This window comes from Chlorocebus sabaeus, chromosome 1 (genome assembly GCF_047675955.1).
Source record: "Chlorocebus sabaeus isolate Y175 chromosome 1, mChlSab1.0.hap1, whole genome shotgun sequence".
NCBI lineage: Eukaryota > Metazoa > Chordata > Mammalia > Primates > Cercopithecidae > Chlorocebus > Chlorocebus sabaeus.
Window position 1 is genome coordinate 91,274,760 of NC_132904.1, and position 21,868 is coordinate 91,296,627.

Genomic DNA, 21,868 nt, shown 5'->3' on the forward strand with positions numbered 1-21,868 from the left:
AACATTCTCACCATTGCACTGTGCCATATTCACTCTGGTCTAGAATTCCCTTCTAAAATTTTTGGGTACTTGGATTCAACAAAAATCGCTAGAGAAGTAGTACCCAAAAAAGTACAGTACATTCTTTGGTACTTCCTAGTATTTTATTAGATATTGTTATTTGTTTGGTGCATCTCCCATCAGTATCATATTTCTCTAGGCAGATAGCCAAAAAACAACAAGTCAATCTACCATGTCTGCAGTCTGGCAGGAAGCGCAGGAACCCGCAGGGCAACACTGAACAGCATTCTAGAGACCAAATCAAGCCAGCTGGGCTGACTACAGCAAATGATGATTGGTGCCTATCCTAGTTAGGCTGACAGGACTTCTGCTATGTGGATGTCCCACTTGCTGCATTCACAGATGTGGTGAATCAGTCATGTTCAATTATTCAACCACTTTCATTTGAGAACCTGCCACATGCAGAGCATTATCAAGATCTCTTTGTCATATGGGCAAGAGTTTGGCCCTGAGTTGTAATCAGACCAGGTACAGTTTGCATATAGAGAGATTCGTCAGGCTGGCCTTCTCAGAGGTGGCCGATGGAGTGGGAATGATCTTTTTACGAAAGCCAAGAGCCCCCGTGACTGTGCTTTTCTATCATAGTTTTCAAGAGGAAAAGGAAAATTGGTCTCCACGGTCCCTCTTGGCTCTGAAGTGTTCTTTTAAAAAAATATTTATTGCATACCTTTTTGAGATTACAAAAGCGATACATGTTCATTGTTGAAAATGTGGAAAATTACAAAGAAGATAAAAAGTAGTCATCATTCTAATACAATGAAAACTGTTTCTAACTTATTATTTCAATTTTTTTCAGTCTGTTTTTTAGGCAAATAGAAGAGTATATACCTTTGAAATAAAATTGAGATCCCCCTATATCCTGCCCTGGAATTCTAGGAGTCTACAAAGTATGCAGAACTAAATAGTAAATTTCTTGCTCAAAGTCTGGCATATAATAGTCATTCCACAAACATTTGTTAACTGAATGGTGAGGAAAACCTGGTTTGTGGGCTTGAGCAACTTCACACTCAGGCCATGTCCAAATCTAGACAACAAGCTTTGTGTGCCAAAGAAATGAAATGAGCTAGAAACTGACTGCTTTCCTTCAAGAAAGCTTCCCTTCCCCAAGAGAACATCAATAGTAATTCACATCCTTTCTTATATTCATTATTTATTTCAGGAGATTGCTTCCATTTGATCTGAAAGCTACACATGCAAGGAACTTGCTGGAAGCATGGACCTCGGTGAAAAATGGACTTTGGAGGAAGAAGCCTGGTTATCCCATGCTGGAATTCATCATTTTGCCAACACCAGAGGGGGTATGACCATTTTTGATGTCCCTGATAGCATGGTACTCTTCAGCATCTGCACCTCATTATGTCAATCCACTGTACTCAGTGTGTGCCCATGCTGTTTGTCTTTTCAAGAGCAGCTGAGTGGAGAGGAGAGGGAACGGACTTTGAAGTCAGACAGACCTGGGTTCAGATCCCGAATTCACTATTTATAAGTTTTATGGCCTTGAGAAAATCTGTCATTCCCTGGGCTCTAACATGGAATGCTAGAGTAAGAATGCCCACTTTACAGTGTTATGAGGACCATTAGCCATCATTTAATGAGCTCTTGCCCTGGCCAGGTGGGAAGCTGGTCAGACATCTTTGAGCACCTAACACGTGTCAGGCACTCTGTTCCTGTTTTGCTCATCTCTCGTCTCAGCAGCCAGCAAACATTCAAATTGAGGATAAAGCAACCAGTCTAAACAGAGTAGGTCAGCTCTTTCCCTTCTTTATGATGATCCAATTAATGTGACTCAGCGTTAAATGATAGAGATATTGTTACTTTCCTGGAGCAGAGCATACAAATATAAGAACCATACCCTGACACAGAGCTGTGGTCTTCTGTCAGGTCTAAGAGTCTACTCCCTTCTCCATCCCTCGAATCTCATAGAGACCTACTTTGACGGTAGGAGCCATTCTACAGATGGGCGATGAAAGGTTGCTGAGGTTAATGCACTCACAGATGTTTTCACAAGGATATGTCTCCCATTTGTTTGTTGTTTATTCATTTATTCAGCAAATATTATTGAGTATCTATTTTGTGCCGAGCACTGGTAATACAAGAGTGAGAGCAAGACAGACAGAGAACAGCAGACTATACTCTCTGATGTGCCCGCCTCTAAAACAGGGTAACTTATATGGCAACAAACATTTGCAGACCTTCTGCACTACATCAGGGTATGTCTTCCAACCAAGACTGCTGCACACAATGAGATAGTCTCCAAAGGGAAGATGGGAAGCTTTGAGAGAGGAAATTTGGATGCACTCCACCCAAAAACCAACTGTCATTTGTTCCTGTCATACTGTTGCTCTAGCCACTTTTTAGAAGTTCTTAAGCCAGCATCTCTTCACACTCTATGGAAAAAAAATGAACCACCCTAGTTCAACACATAGCCCTTCCAGATCTGACCTCTGAATGCCTCTCTAGATTCATCCCCTGCTGCCCATCACTAATAGCAACCCCCTCCCTTCTCACTGTGTCAGCCTCTTCCTGGATCCCTGAATACATCCTTCCCTCGCACACCTGTGAACCTTTGCAAAGACTGCTATTATCATCTCTCTTCCACTTGGCCAGTTCCTATTCATCTTTGAAGCTTCTGCTTAAGTCGTCTGTTCTAGGATTTCTTCCTGCCGCCACCTCTTACCAACCCTCATCCTGGTGTGAAGGAGAATCTCTCCTCCCTCCTCAGTGCTGCCATAGACCCTGCAGATTCCCACGTCACAGCACGTATCATCACACTGTATTGTGCTTGTCTGCATCCTGAACAGCCTGTGTGCTTCTTGAGACAGATGCCTTGTTTTATTCATCTTTGCACCCCTTTCACTGTAGCATGGCAAATTCATGGTGTACATTTGATGGCTGGCTGGTTGGGTGGCTGGATGGATGAATGAATGAATGACAGTTGGGGCCACATCTTCTGAATATCTCTGCCTTCACTGAAAGCCTTTTCTGGCTGTGGGAACCTATCTGATTATACAACTGCTTCTGGCACCACCACATCACTTCACCTTGCTTTCAGCACACCTATAGCATTTGATTCAATGGACATAGGCTTGTTACCAAAGCCTAAAGGCAGAGGAGAGAAAGAAAGTGTGGTTTTCCCACTGGTGCTTGGTGCTTTTGTAACCCAGCCGATAGAATCATACATCAGAGAATTTTAGAACTGAAAGAAGCCTTAGGGATCATCGTAACAAAGGGGTGGCTAAAAACTGCACACTGTGACCATCTCCAAGCTCTGCCTCATCCCTCTATGTGTTTACCATGTCATCTATCTGCAATCTTTGGGGCAAGGCTGGAAAATAGGAAGGGAAACCAGACCTGTATCTAGGTTTGCCCAAAGGGGAGGCACTGCTCTTGGTGTTGAGCTTCTGGGGCTGAGGGAAAAGCTTAGTTCAGGTAGGCAACAGATACCATAATAGCTGGTTCCAGTTCACATAATCAGTCTATATCCTGCAAAGATGAAGGCATCCAAGACAAAGTAGGGCAGTGTTGCAGTAAGTGGGTGAAGCACAGACAAAAGGAATCAATGTGGCTGAAATTTGGAAATCATTGTGGGCAGCTGATATTAGTGTGGTTCTCAGAGGCCTGGGATGAGATCCAAGAAAGGTGCAGGTCCTCAGAGGACAGAGTCAGGTGCCAGAATGGGAACCGAGTGAGGTCTTGAAGTGGGATGAGGAAACTGATACTCAGAGATGAAGTGTACTGTGCCAGAGCTAAGTCAGAAATGGATGAATTACAGAAAAATATTTTAACCATTTATTAGGTATATAACATTGCCAGATGTTAACTAAGCCTTTTTTGTATAGATATAGACTATCTCAATTAATTCTCACAACAGCTCATAATTTCATGAATGAAAAAATTGAGCCTGAAGAGGCTGAGAAACTTGTAAACATCATTCTGCTCACAAATGGCAGAGTTGGAATTTGAACTGAGATCAGTCCAATCCTAGCCACCCTGAGCAGGGCCAGAAAATAAACAGTGCTGTTGTAACATGTGCATTCTCATCCAAGCCCACAGCAGGGCTCTCCCCTACAGCCATCTCAGCTCATGTATTGCCGAGGCCTTGACCCACCTACTTCAAAGCACCTTTCCTCAACATTCCATTTCCCCACCTCACCTCTCCCCACCACTGGCTAGTGCCAGCTATTCCATCTGTAAGGCTCAGTATGGGCTGGTGGGGCTTGCGTTTCTAGTGAGGAACCAGGGAAAGCCCTGGAGTGTCCAAACCTCAGGGTTTTGTTGTTGGCTTCCTGCAGTCCTCAGAGAATTGCATTATCTGCCAGGGAGGCTCTGTCATCCTGTTGAGTCATAGGCCTTGAGGCAGATCCACACAACATCTGCCCTTGTATTATCCTCCGAACATCTCGGGCTGCAATTGGGTAGGAGAGCTTCCAGGAAGCTGGCTGTGGAGAACCCAGGATGTTTGGGGGTGATAAGGAGTTTCTGAAGGAAAGTCCCTCTTCCACTCCTGCTTCTGACATTCCTAAAAATATTCCCAATGATCTGGGCCAGTGGGTTTCCAAACTCATTTTAAAGGTCTGGAGCACATTTTCTAAAAGAAATCACATGCAGCCCCTGACACACGAGACAAAAGGGAGACAGTGTTTGGCCACCATCGCGTTTCTGACTATTGCATTACAAGTTGATTGGGCTGTTCAGTCGCCAGCCACATCACGTATGTGGGGATTTGGTACGGAAGGGGAGTTCCTTCTCAGCAAATCCATAAAATATTTCTTCTTCCTCTTATAGACGTGCTCACTCAGCTGTTTGGGAATCCTGCTGTCATCCACGCTTCCCAGGGAACTCAACCTGCTTAAGCTCCTCTTTAGGGGAGAGGCAGGAAGTCTGGGAAACACAGCCTGGCAGCGTGGGCCAGGTGCGTCATAGAAATTCAGTGGTACTGTTCCCATTATGGTTATATAAACAGGAAGGAGCAGATTTCCTTTCTGAAGCCACTCAGGGTCAGGGAGAGTTTTAATACTGGTCAAGGAGGAAGGAGGCAACGTTTCCTGACAGCAGTCTGTGTGCCAAGTATTGCCATGTACATGATTTCATTGTATTCAAACCCTTATTGAAATCTTGTGAAGTAGTTAGTCTTATCTCCATTTTGCAGATGAGAAAACTGAGTCTTGCAAAGGCAAACTAAGCTCAGCTCAGGCAGCAAATGGCAGCAGAGCTCACATTCACTCAGGTCTTTGTACTCCAGAGCAGCATTCTATCCATTTCACTCCTGTCTGTCAGTTTCTAAGGGCAACATTACTCTGCATCTCCACCTTTCTGAGAAGTTTGATCCTTTTTGTCTGTTTTTCTTGCATACTCTATAGTAAACAGATGCATATAATGGAATCCATTATCTGTGATCTCCTACTGGCACTTGTTTCAATTAGTTTCTTAAAGTCCATCATCTGTTTTAACTCTTGTTTTACAGAGGAGAGCACAGTCTAAGCAGACTAGGACACTTATTAAAGACTAGGAGCAAAAATAGGGCTACAGCCAGGTCTCCTGCTTCTCCTTCTACCACCCACACTATGCTGACTGCTAAGGCAATAGCGTCTTGGGAAAACCACTTTTCTGTGAAAGAAGAGAAGCCTCTGTGTGGTCCAAGAAGACTCTATTTGCAGCTCTGAAAGACGCAATTCCCCCTCAGGCCTCTGCCTTAGATGCTGGGGTGGAAATATAAGATCATGGTCTCTGCATTTCAGCAGAAACTCACATTTATCCTACAGATGTTGTTTTTTAATAGTTTAGTCATAGATTTCAATTGCAGCAAGTGTTTTTGTCCTTAATCTTAACACTGGGTATTTTGTCTGATTTCACTCAATAGATCTGAGTGTAAGTCAGAAGTGTATGATTTTCCTCTGCAGGGACCTTTTCTTGTATGTATTTTTGGAATCGTTCTTTATTCTGAATCATGTCCAAGTACACCTTCTAGCAGCTTCTTGGCTCAGCCAGGTTTTATTTCCTTTGATATGATATTGAGTGAAGATGCTTTTAAATCTGCATCTCTGGACTATACTTGGTAACAGGAATCTGGTGGGGAAGGCAGTGCAGGAGCGGGACAAATTTAATTTATTTATATATTTCCCAAAACACCTTCCTTTTGTTGGTATCATCTCCTGCATTGATATTTGGAATTTTTGGAGGACATATTTAGCATTTTTACCAAAATGAATCCTTGGCTTCCTGTCAGAGTTAATTTCATTTTATCTCTTGGTTGTAGGCCTTGAGGCAGATCCACACAACATCTGTATCGTTTCTGCTTAGGATAATGAATTTTTTAGGTGAGATATGGTTAATTATTCTTCCTATGGAGCCCACTCCTTTCTTCTGGAAATTACGAAACAAAGCAGTTACCTGAAGCCTGATTTTCATTTAAGGGAAATAAAACAACTGTGTTTTCTTTTTCCTTTTCATCAAGTCTTATAAAGAAGTGGAGTTGTGCTAAAAGGAAAAACTATTAAATCCTAGAGAACAACAAATGCCCATTGGGCCAATTCAGCCTAGAAGCTAACGCTTCAACCAATCAATTGCAAATTTCATTTTGATGAAACCTTACTGATGGGCATGTGTTTGTCCTTAGTTTCACCTGTTGGCTTGTCCTAGGAGGTGCAGATAAGAGACAAGGATAACAGAAGAGAGTCATGCTGAGCTCAGGCAGCCTTAGCCCACACTCCCCTGGGAGAGGAGGCGGGGGAGGAGCAGGCGTTGCTTCCCCGCTGTGCTCTGCTGTTAACTAGCAGAGGGCCTCCAGGAGATAGAAGGCTACCTGCAGAGAAGATGATCAAAGGGCAATACCAGGAAGGAGAGGAAGGCAGAGAGATGACTCAGCTCAGCTCACTTCTTTCTGTCTTTCATGCTAGAAATTGGTGATTTCCTTGGGGGCTGGGGATGGGAAGGCCATACACACATCCTAGTGGGCCCTAGCTACTGTCTTAACTTGTTATTATGGCATTTGTGCAGCTCTTTCTTGCGAAGAGAATTAATAGCACACTTTGGCGGGATAAAGTTTCTCCCTATGTGGCATTTAGCCCCTCAGCCATCTCTTGGAGGAAGAAGCATATCTGCGTGAGCCTCCGTCTCTTTCTCTTCTGGACACGATCAAGTAGCTGTGTAACCCCTGGGGGCCCCTAGAGTGAGAACAGCCCGTAAAGGCCCTCCTGTTGGCCGCTCCTCCAAGTAGATCCCACAGTCAAAGCAGACCCTGCCACCTCTGCAGTAGAGGCTGTGCAGGGGCTTGATGGCATTCCCAGACTGCTACAGGGCAGGTTCCTGGCTCACAGCTGGAGTCCCTGCACACTAAGCAGAATATCTGTAATGGGCATTGTACCCCAAAAAAGTATGTAGAGTGTGCTCTTAGCTCTAGAAATGCAGCTAAGATTACCTTTGATCCTGGCGTTATGTCCAATGTTACTATATAACCATACCTCATTTACTGAGGAACGAGGGAGATGATTGAGTTTTCCAGATAACTGAAGTATGATGTTACCCTTTAAACACTTGAATTTTGTTTAAGATTTTACTGTTTTCTAATGGTTGATAAGACTTTTCTTCTATGACTTTTTAATACTTTCTTGCCTTTCTAAACAGAAAAGAGTCATACCCCAGCTTATGTTTGGGAGTGGAGAAAAATTTCATTTAGAAATTTTTGCCTTTAATTTGGAATCCATAATAATAATATCCAACTTGTTTAAACAATTCGTATACGCATTTGAATATGCCTTTAAAAACTCCTACTAGGACACATAAGAAGTTGTGGATGGTTTTTAGTTTGCAGATGGAGATTACGAGAGGACAGGAAAGCAGACTTTTATTTTTCAGTTTATACTCATCTATACCAAATGTTCTTTCCTTTACAGTAAACACATTTTGTTTATATTGTAAAAATAAAGTTAAAACATTTACAATAATATAAGGAAAGAAAGAACATTAGAGTTAGGAGTTGGGTTCCCAGGCCAGCTCCCAAAAGCCCATTCAATTCATGATATATCATGGCAATAGTAACAGTGACCAATAGACACCAGGCCCCTGTATAATCTGTTTCTATGGTAAACTTCCTCTTGAGCCCCAGAAATATTTCCACCTTGTCATTTCCTCCCCACACGTCCCACCTCTAATAAATATGCTTCCCTAGAAACAGAGGCAGGGACTCCCTCTTGCTGTCTGCTGGGGCCATGGCAGCAGAAGGCCCACCTGTCACCTGGGACGAAAAGGAGAGCAGTCAGGCATGCTCTAGCCCTCTATGCGGGAAGAAAACGAGTATATATTTATTTATGTATGTATTTTGAGACGAAATCTAGCTCTGTCACCCAGGCTAGAGTGCAGTGGCGCGATCTTGGCTCACTGCAACCTCTGCATCCGGGTTCAAGCCATTCTCCTGCTTCAGCCTCCTGAGTAGCTGGGATTACAGGCACCTGCACCACACCCAGCTAATTTTTGCATTTTTAGTAGAGATGGAGTTTGACCATGTTGGCCAAGCTGCTCTTGAACTCCTGACCTCAGGTGATCCGCCTGCCTCTGCCTCCCAAAGTGTTGTGATTACAGGCATGAGCCACCTTACCCAGCCAGAAAATGAGTATTTATTATGTACCCACTGTGTGCTAGACACTGTGCCTTGTCTGTCTCATACCTTACCTATTTTGCTGCTCCTAACAATCCAGTGAGGTGTGTATTATTGTTAGGAAATGAAAATGCCCCCCACCCAATAATTCACAGAGCTGAGATACAAATCTGTAAACTAGTGCACTGTTCATTATAACTCAGTGACACGCCGGCAGAACCAGTTCTCTGTAAGAGACCTATAAAAGTCAAGTGTGGGTAGGCACTTTGGACATTGCCCTGAGATTCAATAAGGTCTGTCATGGAATCCCTTATCAGAAGGGCACTGATCACCTTTGTGTCTGCAGTGCCTAGCACAGTGCTGGAAGCATGGTAAATTCCCAATAAAAGTTTGTTTTATTAATATGAAACATTATTGTTGGCTCTGTTCTACTTTCTAAGATAGAAAATTGGAATCATTTACTTTAGAGAATTTTCAACAACAAATACTGAAACAAGAGAAATGTCTTCTCATTAACACTCAGTTGATTAGGAAATTCAAATAACTAAGGTGCTGTAAGGATAGTTCCTAGTTTACAAGTCATCCGTTAGTGTGAACAAATTGAAGGCAAGTCCATTGTGAGAACAGTTTGGCAGGCTCTGGAACCTAACCACCCTGTGGAGCACTGGCAACATCTTCATAGGGGTAAACCTGTTGCCAGCTCCAAGTAACCAACTTTCAAGCCAATTCTTGGAACGCAAACTAAAAGTTGGAGACAATGAACATTCCCCTAATGTAAACATACTCTGCGGTTAGTATCTTCTTTCAGTAACTCTAAATTGTTAAGGGATAAAAAGAGTCCATTTGTGTCAGCTGTAAAGGAGCATGGCATCCAATATCAACTAACATTTATTTGACTTTTACAGTGTGACACTCCCTCTCCTAGGGGCTCCAAGTGCATTAGTTTATTGCACTCTCACCACATTGGTATGCTAGCTATGATTATTACCTCCATGTTTACACAAAGCTAAGACTGAAAGAAATGAAGTTACTAGTGAGTATTGGAACTGGTATCAGAACCCAGGTCTGGCTGATCCCAAGGCCCTCTATAGGCCACCTCTCTTTAGACACAAATGTTATTTGCTTCTTGATTCTATGGGAAACCAGAGGAGACTGATTCTGCAGACAGCCCATCTGAGCCCATCCACTCATAAGATCAGCAGGTCAAAACCTGCTGTTAGGACCTAGGACTGATCCCTGGAATTGGCAATGGCAAAGCCATTCTTGACCCTGACAAGAGCTACTCTGGCAGAGTGAGGTAGAAACCTGTTTAAGATGCTTGTAAGAGCAAAATGAAGAATGGGTGCTATCAGTATAGATAATTATTTTAATGAATTCTGTTGTAAAGGGGAGCTGAGAATTGGAGTAATGGCTGGAGATATGTAGAGTCAAGAAAAGATTTTTAAAAAGACAAGATCATAGTTGTATGTCTGTATACTGATGGGAGTGATCAAGGACAAAAGAAAATACTAACCCAGGTGGGAAGAGGGAAAAGCCACATGAATGGGATCTGATTCATACTGGAGGCCATAATGGCCTTAGATGATTCATCCATAGCAACAGGAGAGCAGGAGGGTAAACAAACAGGCAAATGCAGAGTGATTGCTGGGCTGCACTAGCTCCGTTTGATTTTAGTGGTCATGAATTGAAAATAAGACCAGACAGCATAATTTTGTGGGTTTTTTTTTTTTGAGACGGGGTCTTGCTCTGTCACCCAGGCCGGACTGCAATGGCGTGATCTCAGCTCACTGCAACCTCTGCCTCCTGGGTTCAAGCGATTCTCCTGCCTCAGCCTCCTGAGTAGTTGGGATTACAGGCATGTGCCACCACGCTTGGCTAATTTTTGTATTTTTAGTAGAGATGGGATTTCGCCATGTTGGCCAGACTGGTCTCAAACTCCTGACCTCAGGTGATCTGACCACCTCGGCCTCCCAAAGTGCTGGGAATACAGACGTGAGCCACCACACCCAGCCAATTTTGTGCTTCTTCAGTCATGTTTAGCTGGGTGTAGATGGGAAGAAGGTGGAGTTATATTTTACTAGGGTTGTGATTTTACCAGGTAAATAGCACGGAAAGAGAGCAGAACATGGATTTGAAGGTGTAAGTAAAACAGAAATAATAATGAAACTGGAAACTAAAGTCCGTAAGGAAGGAAGGAGGGTCATGAGGAGAGTGAGGGGCAGAGAAAAGGTCATGGATAAGTAAATTATAGATGCTGGTGGGGTCAAGGACACATTGGATTAAAATAACAGAGGGGATGAGCTGGAAAGGTAGAAGAGTGGATTGCTTCACATTGATATTATGCATGGTGTCGCCATGACAGCAGGGGGCTGGTGTGGTTGCAGCAGGTCAAGAAAGGGATAGGATGCAGAAGAGTTGAGAGATTAGAGTGTGACTATGTAGATGGAGAAAAATAAGAATAATCACAGGAATGATACTGGGAAAAGTGACAGTGAATCAGATGCCATTATCTTCAAGAAATGAGGTGGAACAACCAGAGGATCCATAGATGGCTGAAATAAGTAGAGGAGGCAAGTAATGCAGCCTGTTATTTTCAAGGAAAGCCATGTATGGGTCAGAGCAAGTCACTGAAAGAAACATTCAGAGAGGAGGCTGAGGACATATAGATTTTGCTAGTAATGAACCATGAGTTCCAGAGGACAAATGGGAGGATTCTAGGAGGTCCTAGAATTCTAGGAGGTTCTAGGATGGAGTGATGAGTGCAAACCTTCACCCAAACATATTTAATTCCTGGATTTGGGAGCTCAGATTACAAGAAGCAGGAAAAAGAAGAGGTTGGAGAGATAGGCTCAGCAGCTCAAGCATGCTGCCTTGCTGGGGAAGGACAGCCCCGCCCCTGCTTCCCTGGGCTCGGTGAGCAATGCTGGCTGAAGGGGCTTTCTGTCCTTCATGGTGATTTGTAAACCAAAAACTGACAGTGGAAAAGTGGAAACAGTGGAAAAGCCTGAGATGGCTGAGTGTTTACAGGATGAGTGCACACTGGCTCAGATCGGGGCCCTTAGGCTGCTGCAGCTGGTGCTCTGATCACTTTGAGTCAATAGAAGGCCCCCAGGAGGCTGCTCAGACTGTTGACCCTCCAATAGTCCTCCAAGGATGGAGAAAGGACATTTCCATACTTGCTCCTTCCTTCCCACTGACCCCGTTATGGGTCATCAGCTGCAGGGCTCTCTCTGGAGCACATCCCAAGTCCAGCACCTTTGCCCCCTTAATGCAGAGCAGTCACAGTCAGGCCTGGGGACTGGGGGGAGATACATAACACATCTGTCCAAGTTATCAGGCCACTGACTCAGAGAGGGAGGCTCTCACAGTGTTACATTAATTACTTTAGAATTTACAGCTCTCAGAGCATAACTACTGCTTTTACGTTCTGTATCTGAAAGCAGTCAATCTTTTACAGAGTAGAAGGAGCACTGCTCTTCTCTCCTCCCCGCCTTCTCCCTCACATACCCCTCTCATAATGATGTCACGCATAAAATAAGAACTTCTCAGCCTCGATTTCCCTCCCTCTGCAATGGAGCTCATATTACTTTGCCCACTTGAGCCAGGAAGAGTAGGAAATAATGTTGGACGAGAGTTGGAATTCTGGTTCCAACAGGAGGGGATTGGAGGGCATTTGGGGCTCCTCCTACCTTTCTGCAAGCTCTGAAAATCCTCCATCTCCTCAGGAGAAGCCACAGAACAAACGATTTCCCAAGCGTCAGAGGAGGGCAGACATAACATAACAGAGCAGGGAATCGGGTTAGAACGGGTTATGCTCTGATTTTTTGGAAAATGGGCAAACTGGGCGGGGACTAGGGAGGATTCCGTCAGCCGGGAGTTGGGAGGCCGCGCACGCCGCTGCGGAGCGTGACGGCCACGGTCGCCTAGCAACGAGCGGGGATGCGCTGGGCGCCTGGGTGGGCGAGGGGTGCTCGCCGCCGCCGCCGCGCGCCCTCGGGCCTCCGGGACCGCGAGAAAACTTTGCGGCTCTTCCGCGCCGGGGCGTCGGCGCCAGGCCCGGCAGACAGAGCAATGCGCCCCGCGGGCTGAGGGCAGAGGATGCGGCCGCGGCGCAGCACCCGGCCGGGGGAGCCGCGGGGTGGCACGCGGGGAAAGTTGGCGCGCGCCTGACCGCGCCTGGAAGCCGCGCGGTGCCCGGGCCGAGTTGCCCCCCAAGTTTCTGCGGCGATTTCTCACTCCCTGGGGATCCAGCGGTCCGAATCCCGCAGGGCCTCCGGCTCACGGATTCTGAGCGCTGGGAAGGAGAAGCCCGCGCTTTTCCCGGGGACCTGCGCTTAAGCTGATGCTTGGTGGGTTCGCCCTGGATGGTAGCGATTCGAGTTGTTTTCTGCTTTTCTTCTCCCTCAGACAGTGAGTTTGTGGAAGCCTCGCCCACATCGTACAGCCCAGACGAGTTAGGTAAGTGTGCTCCTTTTGTCTTTTATTTCTTGGTCGCAATTCTGCCCGAGCACTGCGAGTTTGGGGGGCGTCCAGATGAACTCAGCTAGAGATGGGGGTGGGGTTGGGGGTCGGAGGAAAAGGGTCAGGGCACACCTGCTGCCTTCGAGGCGGGAACTGGCCTTTCCTTGGCGCTGTGCTTTCGGGGTGGCGGGGCAAGTGTCCAATTAGCCGTGAGAGTGTGTGTGTGTTCACGCGCGCGCGTGTGCGTGTATCTGTGTGCGCGCGCGTGTGTGTCTGTGTGCGTGTGTGTGTGTCCGTCTGGGTCAGTGATGCTGCTCCGAGGAGCCTGGCACAGCAAACTTCCAGACCTGGGGCTTCTGTAACCTGCACTCATCTTGCCCGAAGGACACAGCGGCGACTGGTTCTGTCTTGCCAAGTACCTGGCACGAGAAGGACGTCGTGTGGGTCGTCCTTACCCTGAATTTAATGAAGTCAGGGGCTGAAAACGGCGGTGTAATTATTAAACTATAAGACGTGCTTCCTTCCCTGATTTCTATTCCTCAGTTAGCCTGTAGGTGTCTCGAGATAGGACATTCCATCCTCATGCCTGTCATGGTAAGTGGAGATTTGTGATGGGTGAACCGGGACACTCTTGTCAAGAGACAGGCTGAAGAGAGAGTGAAGAGAAATAAATACGAATGGGCAGATCTCTCTAACTCTTCCTGCCACCCATTCTTACTCGGTGGCTTAGTGGTTGGGTTCTTCTCTCTCTTTTTTTTTTTTTCCTTCTGCTTTCAAGGTTAGTTTAGCTGCTACTGGTCTGGGCTATCAAGTCTCTCCTTACTGTTCTTTCATCACTAGACTGAATATCTTGCCTTCCTAAGATGAAATGAAAGGATTTATTTTATGATATATGTTGACAGTAAAGGAGGAGGGGAACTGTCCACAAACAGTGGTTTAAATATGTTTATCCTCAGTAACACGCTCAACTGTGGCACCCTGTCCCTGGTCAGCCTCTTGTGCTGGGAAGAATGTCCTCATCAAGTCCCACAGGACCTGAAGCAAAATTCCACCTCAACAACGACTTTCATTCATTTTTAGGAGCCAAGCGCCCAAAATAGATCTGGATCAAGGTTGGCATTCTGTGGCAGAGAGGAGTACCATGTTTTATTCAGGGGATGTGTTTCTGACAAGTTGCGAGGCAATCACATCTCTATCAATGGAATCGTAAACTAAATGCATGAGCAAAACTAGCTTTTAAGACATACTGTGGTGAATCATTTTATGAAATGAAAGTGACATCTAAGCCATAGCTTTGCATGATGTGATTTATTAAGATGGCAGGTACTTGATCTGCTCCACGCATGTATAATTGTATGTTAATGACACCAGCATTGACACTCCACAGTGCGACGAAGCCATTTGGTCCTCTTAAATCGTACACAAACATAAGCAGTGGTAGGATGAGCATTGCTTGCTCTGAGAAATCCAACTATATTACTTCTAAATTGTTTGCATTCACGGAATGATTTGTGCTGCAGGAAGGCCCAGGTATTTGACCCTTTTTCATCTCCGTATCTCCCTCTGGGACTTACAGACTGAACTGCTCCCATGAGGCACTGATAAATATGGGTATCTTTTCAAATTAGCAGTAGAAAATAAAAAGCAATGTTTTTTTCTCTTCAGCTCCCCTATGGTAAAAACCCAGTTTCTCATGAGGAGATTGGAGTGTGTGTCTTAGTCCATTTGGGTTGTTATATCAAAAACAGATTGGGTAGTTTGTAAACAACAGAAATTTATTTCTCACAAGTTCTGGAGGCTGGGAATTCCATGACCAAGAAACTGGCAGGTTCAGTGTCTAGTGAGGGTCGACTTCCTGGTTCATAGATGGCTATCTTCTCACTGTGTCCTCAACATGGCAGAAGAGGGCCAGGGAGCTCTTGCTGTCTCTTTTCTAAGGGCACTAATCCCTCCAGTGAGAGCTCCACCCTTATGACCTAATCACTTCCCAAAGGCCTCACCTCCAAATACCATCACATTTAGGATTAGGTTTCAACACATGAATTTTGAGGGATATAAATATTCAGTCTTTAGCAGCACGATGAAAACCGTGGGGTTCCCTTCTGGGTTCTGGGCTTGCAGGGTGATAGAGAAAATAAAACAGAAGTCTGAGAGTTTGAGATCAAGGTTCTAGCTTTCACCCTGCTCCAGCTTCTTTAATAGACATGTTAACTAGCCTCAGTTTCCTTATCTGCAAAAAGCAGGGGTTGTGCCTGGTGATCCCTGAGGTGTCTTCCCGTTCTATTCTTGCCTCTTAAAGTGCTGTGAGGGGTGTAAGCCAAAGGAGGCCTATGGCCATTGGGTATTCATTGTTTATATTCATGTGCCATGCTGTTTGGGTACATGGTGTCCCCAAGGGTTATTCTCTCCATGACAGAGCAGCTGTCTGGATCAGACTGCCTTGTTTTCATGCTATTCAGGTCAAAGACAGAGCTGTCATTTCTCCCTTGGAAAGAGTCATGATGGCTTTTTGGTGCTTTTCTTAGACACACAGCAGGAAAAATGCCTCTTACAGCAGTTGATGAGCTTGTCAAGCAGCCATTCTTTCTGGACCACAGATGAGTACAGGTTCACTCCTGGCCAGAATATAAGAAGAGGCAGAGCAAAGTTAAAATAAAATTGTTTCTCTACTCACTTCTTTTTTGTTTTTGTGACAGAGTCTCGCTCTGTCACCGGTGGGAGTGCAGTGGCATGATCTCAGCTCACTGCAACCTCCACCTCCTGGGTTCAACCTATTCTCCTGTCTCAGCCTCCTGAGTAGCTGGGATTACAGGTGCCTGCCACCATGCCCAGCTAATTTTTGGAAATTTAGTAGAGACGGGGTTTTGCCATGTTAGCCAGGCTGGTCTGGAACTGCTGACCTCAGGTGATTCGCCCCCCGCTCTGTTGGCCTCCCAAAGTGCTGGGATTACAGGCGTGAGCCACTGTGCCTGGCCTGTACTCACAATACTTCTGAAACCCAATGTGTGGATTTTCTACACCAAGTAATTCTTCAGTATTTTGCAGCCACCAACCAGATGTCCTACAATTTAATTAAATTTTACTACTACCCAGAGTTAGCACAGGCCCTATAGGTTAAGGGCTCAGTCCTGCGAGACCACCTACCACTTCAGATATCAACTGTAAGTGGTGAGCCCACGTATTACCCACACTTATGTCTAACTTGGCTACAAATCAGGGCTTCCTACAACCTTCTTTTGGTTTCTATAATTTACTTTAATAGCTGAGAGAACTGAAGGAAGCACTATACTTATGTTTACCAGGTTATTATAAAGGATATAAATGAACAGCTGGATGAGGAGATGCAAAGGGTGAAGTCTGGAAGGGTCCAAAGCACAGGAGCTTCTGTCCTTTTAGAATTGGGGTGCACCACCCTCCTGGCACATGGATAGGTTCACTAACTCAGAAACTCTCCATACCCCCTCATTTAGGGTTTTTATGGATGTTCCATTAGGCATGATTGACTGAATCATTGGCCACTGGTGATTAAGTCAATCCCCAGTCCCTTTCCCCTCCCCAGAGGTCAGGTGTGTGTGTGGCAGGGGGCCGGGAAAGGGCGTGGGGAAGTGGGGAGAGTAGGTGGGTGGGGCTTGAAATTCCAACCTTTTTTTTTTTTTCCCTCAATGTAATTTTTTTTTTAATGTATATCTATAAGCACTATTTATTTCTGCACCTACAATGGTTCCTGGATTCTAAACAGTCATGGAGTTTAAGTTTGTAACATTGGTTTACTAACAACTTTTCAGAGAGCAGAAGATGAAATTTTTCACTCCATGAAATATCCCATGTTCTATGAGTAGGCACATGTAAAGCACACATAACAGAACCTGGTACAAAGTAAGTGCAAGATGAAATACACAATATTCTATGAGTCAGCACATGTAAAGTGCATGTGACAGAACCTGGTACAAAGTGAGTGCAAGATGAATGCTAGCTATTATATCTATGATATTAAAATGTGAAAAGATGACACTTTAGAATTGAAGAAATACAGTTTTTTCAATCAATATTATAAAGTTACTTTTAGTGTTGATTTGTTGAAATTTATTATCTTTATTCCAGGGAATGCTTTCCTTGGCTCTTGATCTTTGTTTTCCTTGACCTGCTAGCAAACTTTTATTATTATTATTAGTATTATTATTATTATTATTATTGTACTTTAATTTCTAGGTTACATGTGCACAACGTGCAGGTTTGTTACATAGGTATACATGTGCCATGTTGGTTTGCTGCACCTGTTAACTTGTTATTTACATTAGGTATTTCTCCTAATGCTATCACTCCCCCATTCCCCAACCCCACGGCAGGCCCCGTTGTGTGATGTTCCCTGCCCTGTGTCCAAGTGTTCTAATTGAATTCCAACCTTTTAATAATATGGTTGGTTCTTCCCACAACCAGCCTCTATCCTGAAGCTGTCTAAGGACTTTCAGTCACCAGTTATCTCATTAGCATAAACTCAGGTATGGTTAAAAGGTACTTGTTATGAATAAAAAAAAGATGCTCCTGTCACCTCTATCACTCAGGAAATTTCAAGGGTTTTAGGAGCTATGTGCTGAGAACCAGAGATGAAAACCAAATATATGTATATTTTTTATTATATTATATCATCATGGAAGTCCTAAAATTTTAGTTTGAATTCTCTTGCAGTTTCTTGTGACGTTGGGCAGGTGATTAAACTGCTTCAAGCCTCAGTTATTTAATCAACTCAGTTGGGACCTTGTGTGGATATGGTAAATGGTGTATGTAAAGTCCATGTATTGAATGTGCTTGGAATTCAGGAAGTGCTTTTATTTTATTGTTTGATTACTATTATTATTTAATTTTTTTTTTGAGACGGAGTCTGGCTCTGTTATCCAGGCTGGAGTGCAGTGGCCGGATCTCGGCTCACTGCAAGCTCCGCCTCCCAGATTTACGCCATTCTCCTGCCTCAGCCTCCCGAGTAGCTGGGACTACAGGCGCCCACGAACTCGCCCGGCTAGTTTTTTTTTTTTTTTTTTGTATTTTTTAGTAGAGATGGGGTTTCACTGTGTTAGCCAGGATGGTCTCGATCTCCTGACCTTGTGATCCACCCGTCTCGGCCTCCCAAAGTGCTGGGATTACAGGCTTGAGCCACCGTGCCTGGCCTATTGTTTGATTATTATTATTCATTTAAAACATACTTATTTCCCAAGATTGAAGAATGAAATAGCTTTTATCAGTTATCCCGCCTACTAATCAAACCATTTTTGTTTCTGGAAACTTCTCTACAACTTACCTAGTCTCCAAACAGAGGTAGTCAGGAGTGGTGATTAGGTCAGTGGAATTATTTAGTGATGTGTCCCTGGAGCGGCATGTGGAAAGGTTTTCCATCTGAGGTTCTGGTGGTAGTTCCGCTACTTTTTTGTCTCGTGATTGGTAGTCCATTCTACCTCTGAATTTTTATATCAGTCTGTAAATGAATAAATATTGGCTCCTTGGGGGATTGATTCTCAGTGTTGCAGCAAGATCATGTAATAAAATTAAGACACCAAAAAGGGGATTTTTTAAAAGGCAGTAGAGAAAGGGGTGTATCTCTGGATGAATGCTGTATTGAAAGTGGCCATGACGGAGTGTGAAGAAATATGCTTTCTTTCTTGAGATGGTGGTACCATTTTCTGAGGAGGCAAAGCCCACACCTTTCCATAGCTTTTCTGTAGTTCCATCCATAGCTAGAAGTTACGGCCATCTGAGAGGGTTAGAAAGAATATGTGGAGAGTTGGGATGAATCCAGATGTGACCATGTCTGCCCTGTGAATAGCCTTGACTGACTGTCTTCTATCTGGAGGATAGATACTTGGTTTGACATAGGAGGAACACCATAACCTGCATCACTCACACCCACTATGACATTCTAGTTTTATGGAACTATGGTGCGATCCTCTACATTCGGCTCGGTTTCCTCCACCTGCATGCTTCTCCTCCCCCTTCTCCCATTCTCCCCTGGCTTACTCCTATCCAGCCATCAACACTAATCCCATGTGTCAGGTCCTCCTGATGGTTTTCAACTGTGGCTGCACAGTAGAATCAGGAGGAGCTTTTAGAAGTCCTGAGACCAGTTCCCAATCCTGAATGATTACATCTGAATCTCTGGGATGTGGACCTAAGCATCAATGTTACTGTGTTTTTTGTTTGTTTGCTTGGTTTTAATCACATCTCAAGTGATTTCAATATGCTGCTAAGATTGTGAACAACTGCGCTACACTGTGGCCACCTTATTCTTCTGTGTCAATCTAGCAGCCAGCACAGTGCCCAGCGCAAGTTAATCTTCAGTAAATATTTGTTGAATGACGGAGGGAGGGTGTCACCGCTGAGACACTTTATCTTTTCAGTTGTATATTGCTAAGACTGGCCTTTCTGCTTGTTGTAACAGTGCCTTGAGGACTGGATCCTTTCTCCTGTGACCTATATCTCCTGTGTTTATTCCGGGGGCTTATCCAGCTTATTTTTTTTATCTTTCTTAAAAATTGAAGTTTTAAAAGTCCAATTTTTAAGCTTAAGTTTTCTAGTATAAAAGTAATATGTGCTTATTTTAGAAAATCTGGACGTTAGAAAGAAGAGGTGGGGGAGCTCACTCTTACCACCCACAAGCAAACTGGCTCCTTGTTTTCTTAACCTTTCATAATTTGTTGCCCTTTGGGGTTGCTTGACCCTCTGGCATGCCTCAAGCTCAATTGCTGCTGTCTCTGCTCAGACCTGGTGAACTGGCCTATGAGTGCCAGGAGAGGAGTGTGTCATGAGAACAGCATTCTTGGGAGCCACCAGGGCTAACTGCCCTGAGGGCCAGTATGCAAGGAGAAAGTGTTTTCTTGTGCTATTCTGGCCTTCCTCATTCAGGCAGGATGTATGCTGGATCTTATTAGGACAAATGATGACATTTGTATAACTTCTTTAAAATAGCAACTTAAATATTTCCCAGTCTCCTCTTATCCCCTTGTACTCCAAAAATATGGGATGAGATTGCAGCTCTGAATTGTAGTGTTTACGCCTTAGTCAGGATAGGCTAAACCCCAGTGTCAGTGGCTTAACACAAGGAAGACTACATTTCTTGCTTGTGCAGTGGTCCAGTGTGGAGTTGTCAGAGGGCTGTGCTTCATGTGTCGTTGAGGACCTCGGCTTCTTCTATTTCCTGGCTTCACCATCTTCTAGGGGCTCAGATTCTTTCACTGATGCTTTGTATCCATTTGTCAGGTAAGTGAATCAGGTGAGCAACAAAGAATGTTCATCCTTGATTGCCTCAGCCTGGAGGCAAAATACTCACTTCCCCTCATTTTTCAAGGGTAAGAACTAGTCCCACAGCCTCACCCAGATGGAATGGGGTGGGGTGGAAAATGTAGTCTAGTTATATGCCAGGAAAAAGAGGAGAACACACACATTGGTGATCACTAGTTGACTCTACTAGTCGTATTTCTCTTATTGCTCAAATCATTATGACTGAGCCTCACTAGGGCCATATGGGTGCTTGGTCTTGGTATTATTTAGGATATAGGTTGGGCTGCTATAACAAAGGCCAAAATGACAGTTACTTACACAATATGTAAGCTTACTTCTTTTTCACTTAGAGCATGAGCAGTCCGGTGCTAATCTGTGGCTTCAGGGTAAACTGTATCCTCAAATGTGATTTCCATGCAGTAGTTCAAGGTGACTGTTTCAGCTTCTACTATCATATCCACATTCTAGTCCGTAGACAAGGGAGAAGGAAAGTGGTGGGCACAACCTGAAAGCTGCGCACATCTAATGGTGTTCACTTATATTCCATTGGCCTGAACTTTAGTCACATGGCTACCCACAGTTCCAAGAAAACTGGGAAAAGTGGGTGGGGATAGGATAGAATCTATTATCAGAGAATAGCTGGGTAGGGTACAGGGAGAAAGAGGTGCTGGATGACTAAGCAATCTTCCTAACAAGTTATAGGAAGCACATCTTAGTGGTTAAGAGCATGGGTATCAAGCCGTACTGAGTGGTGAATTTTAGCTCCACCTCTTACTTGCTTTATGACCATAGACAAGTTACTTAATCTGTATCTTCTTTTCCTGAACTTTAAAATCATGTACTATTGGCCGGGCGCAGTGGCTCAAGCCTGTAATCCCAGCACTTTGGGAGGCCGAGACAGGTGGATCACGAGGTCAGGAGATCGAGACCATCCTGGCTAACATGGTGAAACCCCGTCTCTACTAAAAAAAAAATACAAAAAACTAGCCGGGCGTGGTGGCGGGCGCCTGTAGTCCCAGCTACTCGGGAAGCTGAGGCAGGAGAATGGCGTGAACCCGGGAGGCGGAGCTTGCCGTGAGCTGAGGTCCGGCCACTGCACTCCAGCCTGGATGACAGAGCAAGACTCCGTCTCAAAAAAAAAAAAAAAATCATGTACTATTTTCTGATGCTTTTCCGGACCCACTTACCATCCTTTATCACTCTTCTCTGTGCTCTGAAACACTTACCTTTTGGAATGCATCACGTGGATTCCTGTCAGATTTGACCAATAAGAGGCACTGGCAGGATACAGGAGTGTGATGAGAAAGAGAAGCCAGTGTACCTACTTCCTTCCCGTCAGGCTGTGGGATAATATGGCTGTGTGATTCTACTGAAGGCCGCAGATCCTATAGAATGGCCCACTCTTATAGCATCCTGTCTTGCTGGATTCTGAAAACTTCCCGTTCCAGTTTATGGGTTGTATTAGGGTTCTCTAGAGAGACAGAACCA

General features: G+C 44.6%; 1 protein-coding gene and 1 long non-coding RNA gene across 6 annotated transcripts in view; one reads left to right on the forward strand and one right to left on the reverse strand.

Annotated features, from left to right (window-relative positions):
• Window positions 1–12,530, reverse strand: part of LOC140712728 (uncharacterized) — a 164,796-nt gene extending 152,266 nt beyond the window's left edge. The window contains exon 1 of the long non-coding RNA XR_012094436.1: window positions 12,343–12,530. This is a non-coding gene — a long non-coding RNA (uncharacterized lncRNA). The remainder of the gene's footprint in view (window positions 1–12,342) is intronic.
• A 112-nt stretch (window positions 12,531–12,642) lies between these two features.
• The window catches only part of AMOTL1 (angiomotin like 1), a 138,541-nt gene continuing 129,315 nt past the window's right edge, over window positions 12,643–21,868 (forward strand). For 4 of the 5 annotated variants that reach the window (XM_038005311.2, XM_008020572.3, XM_038005313.2 and 1 more), the window contains exon 1: window positions 12,643–13,111. In XM_038005311.2, the coding sequence (XP_037861239.1) occupies window positions 13,018–13,111 (94 nt within the window). In that variant the 5' untranslated portion in view covers window positions 12,643–13,017. Of the gene's footprint in view, window positions 13,112–20,228; window positions 20,360–21,868 lie in introns of all 5 variants that reach the window. The other variant, XM_038005316.2, reaches the window with a different exon arrangement.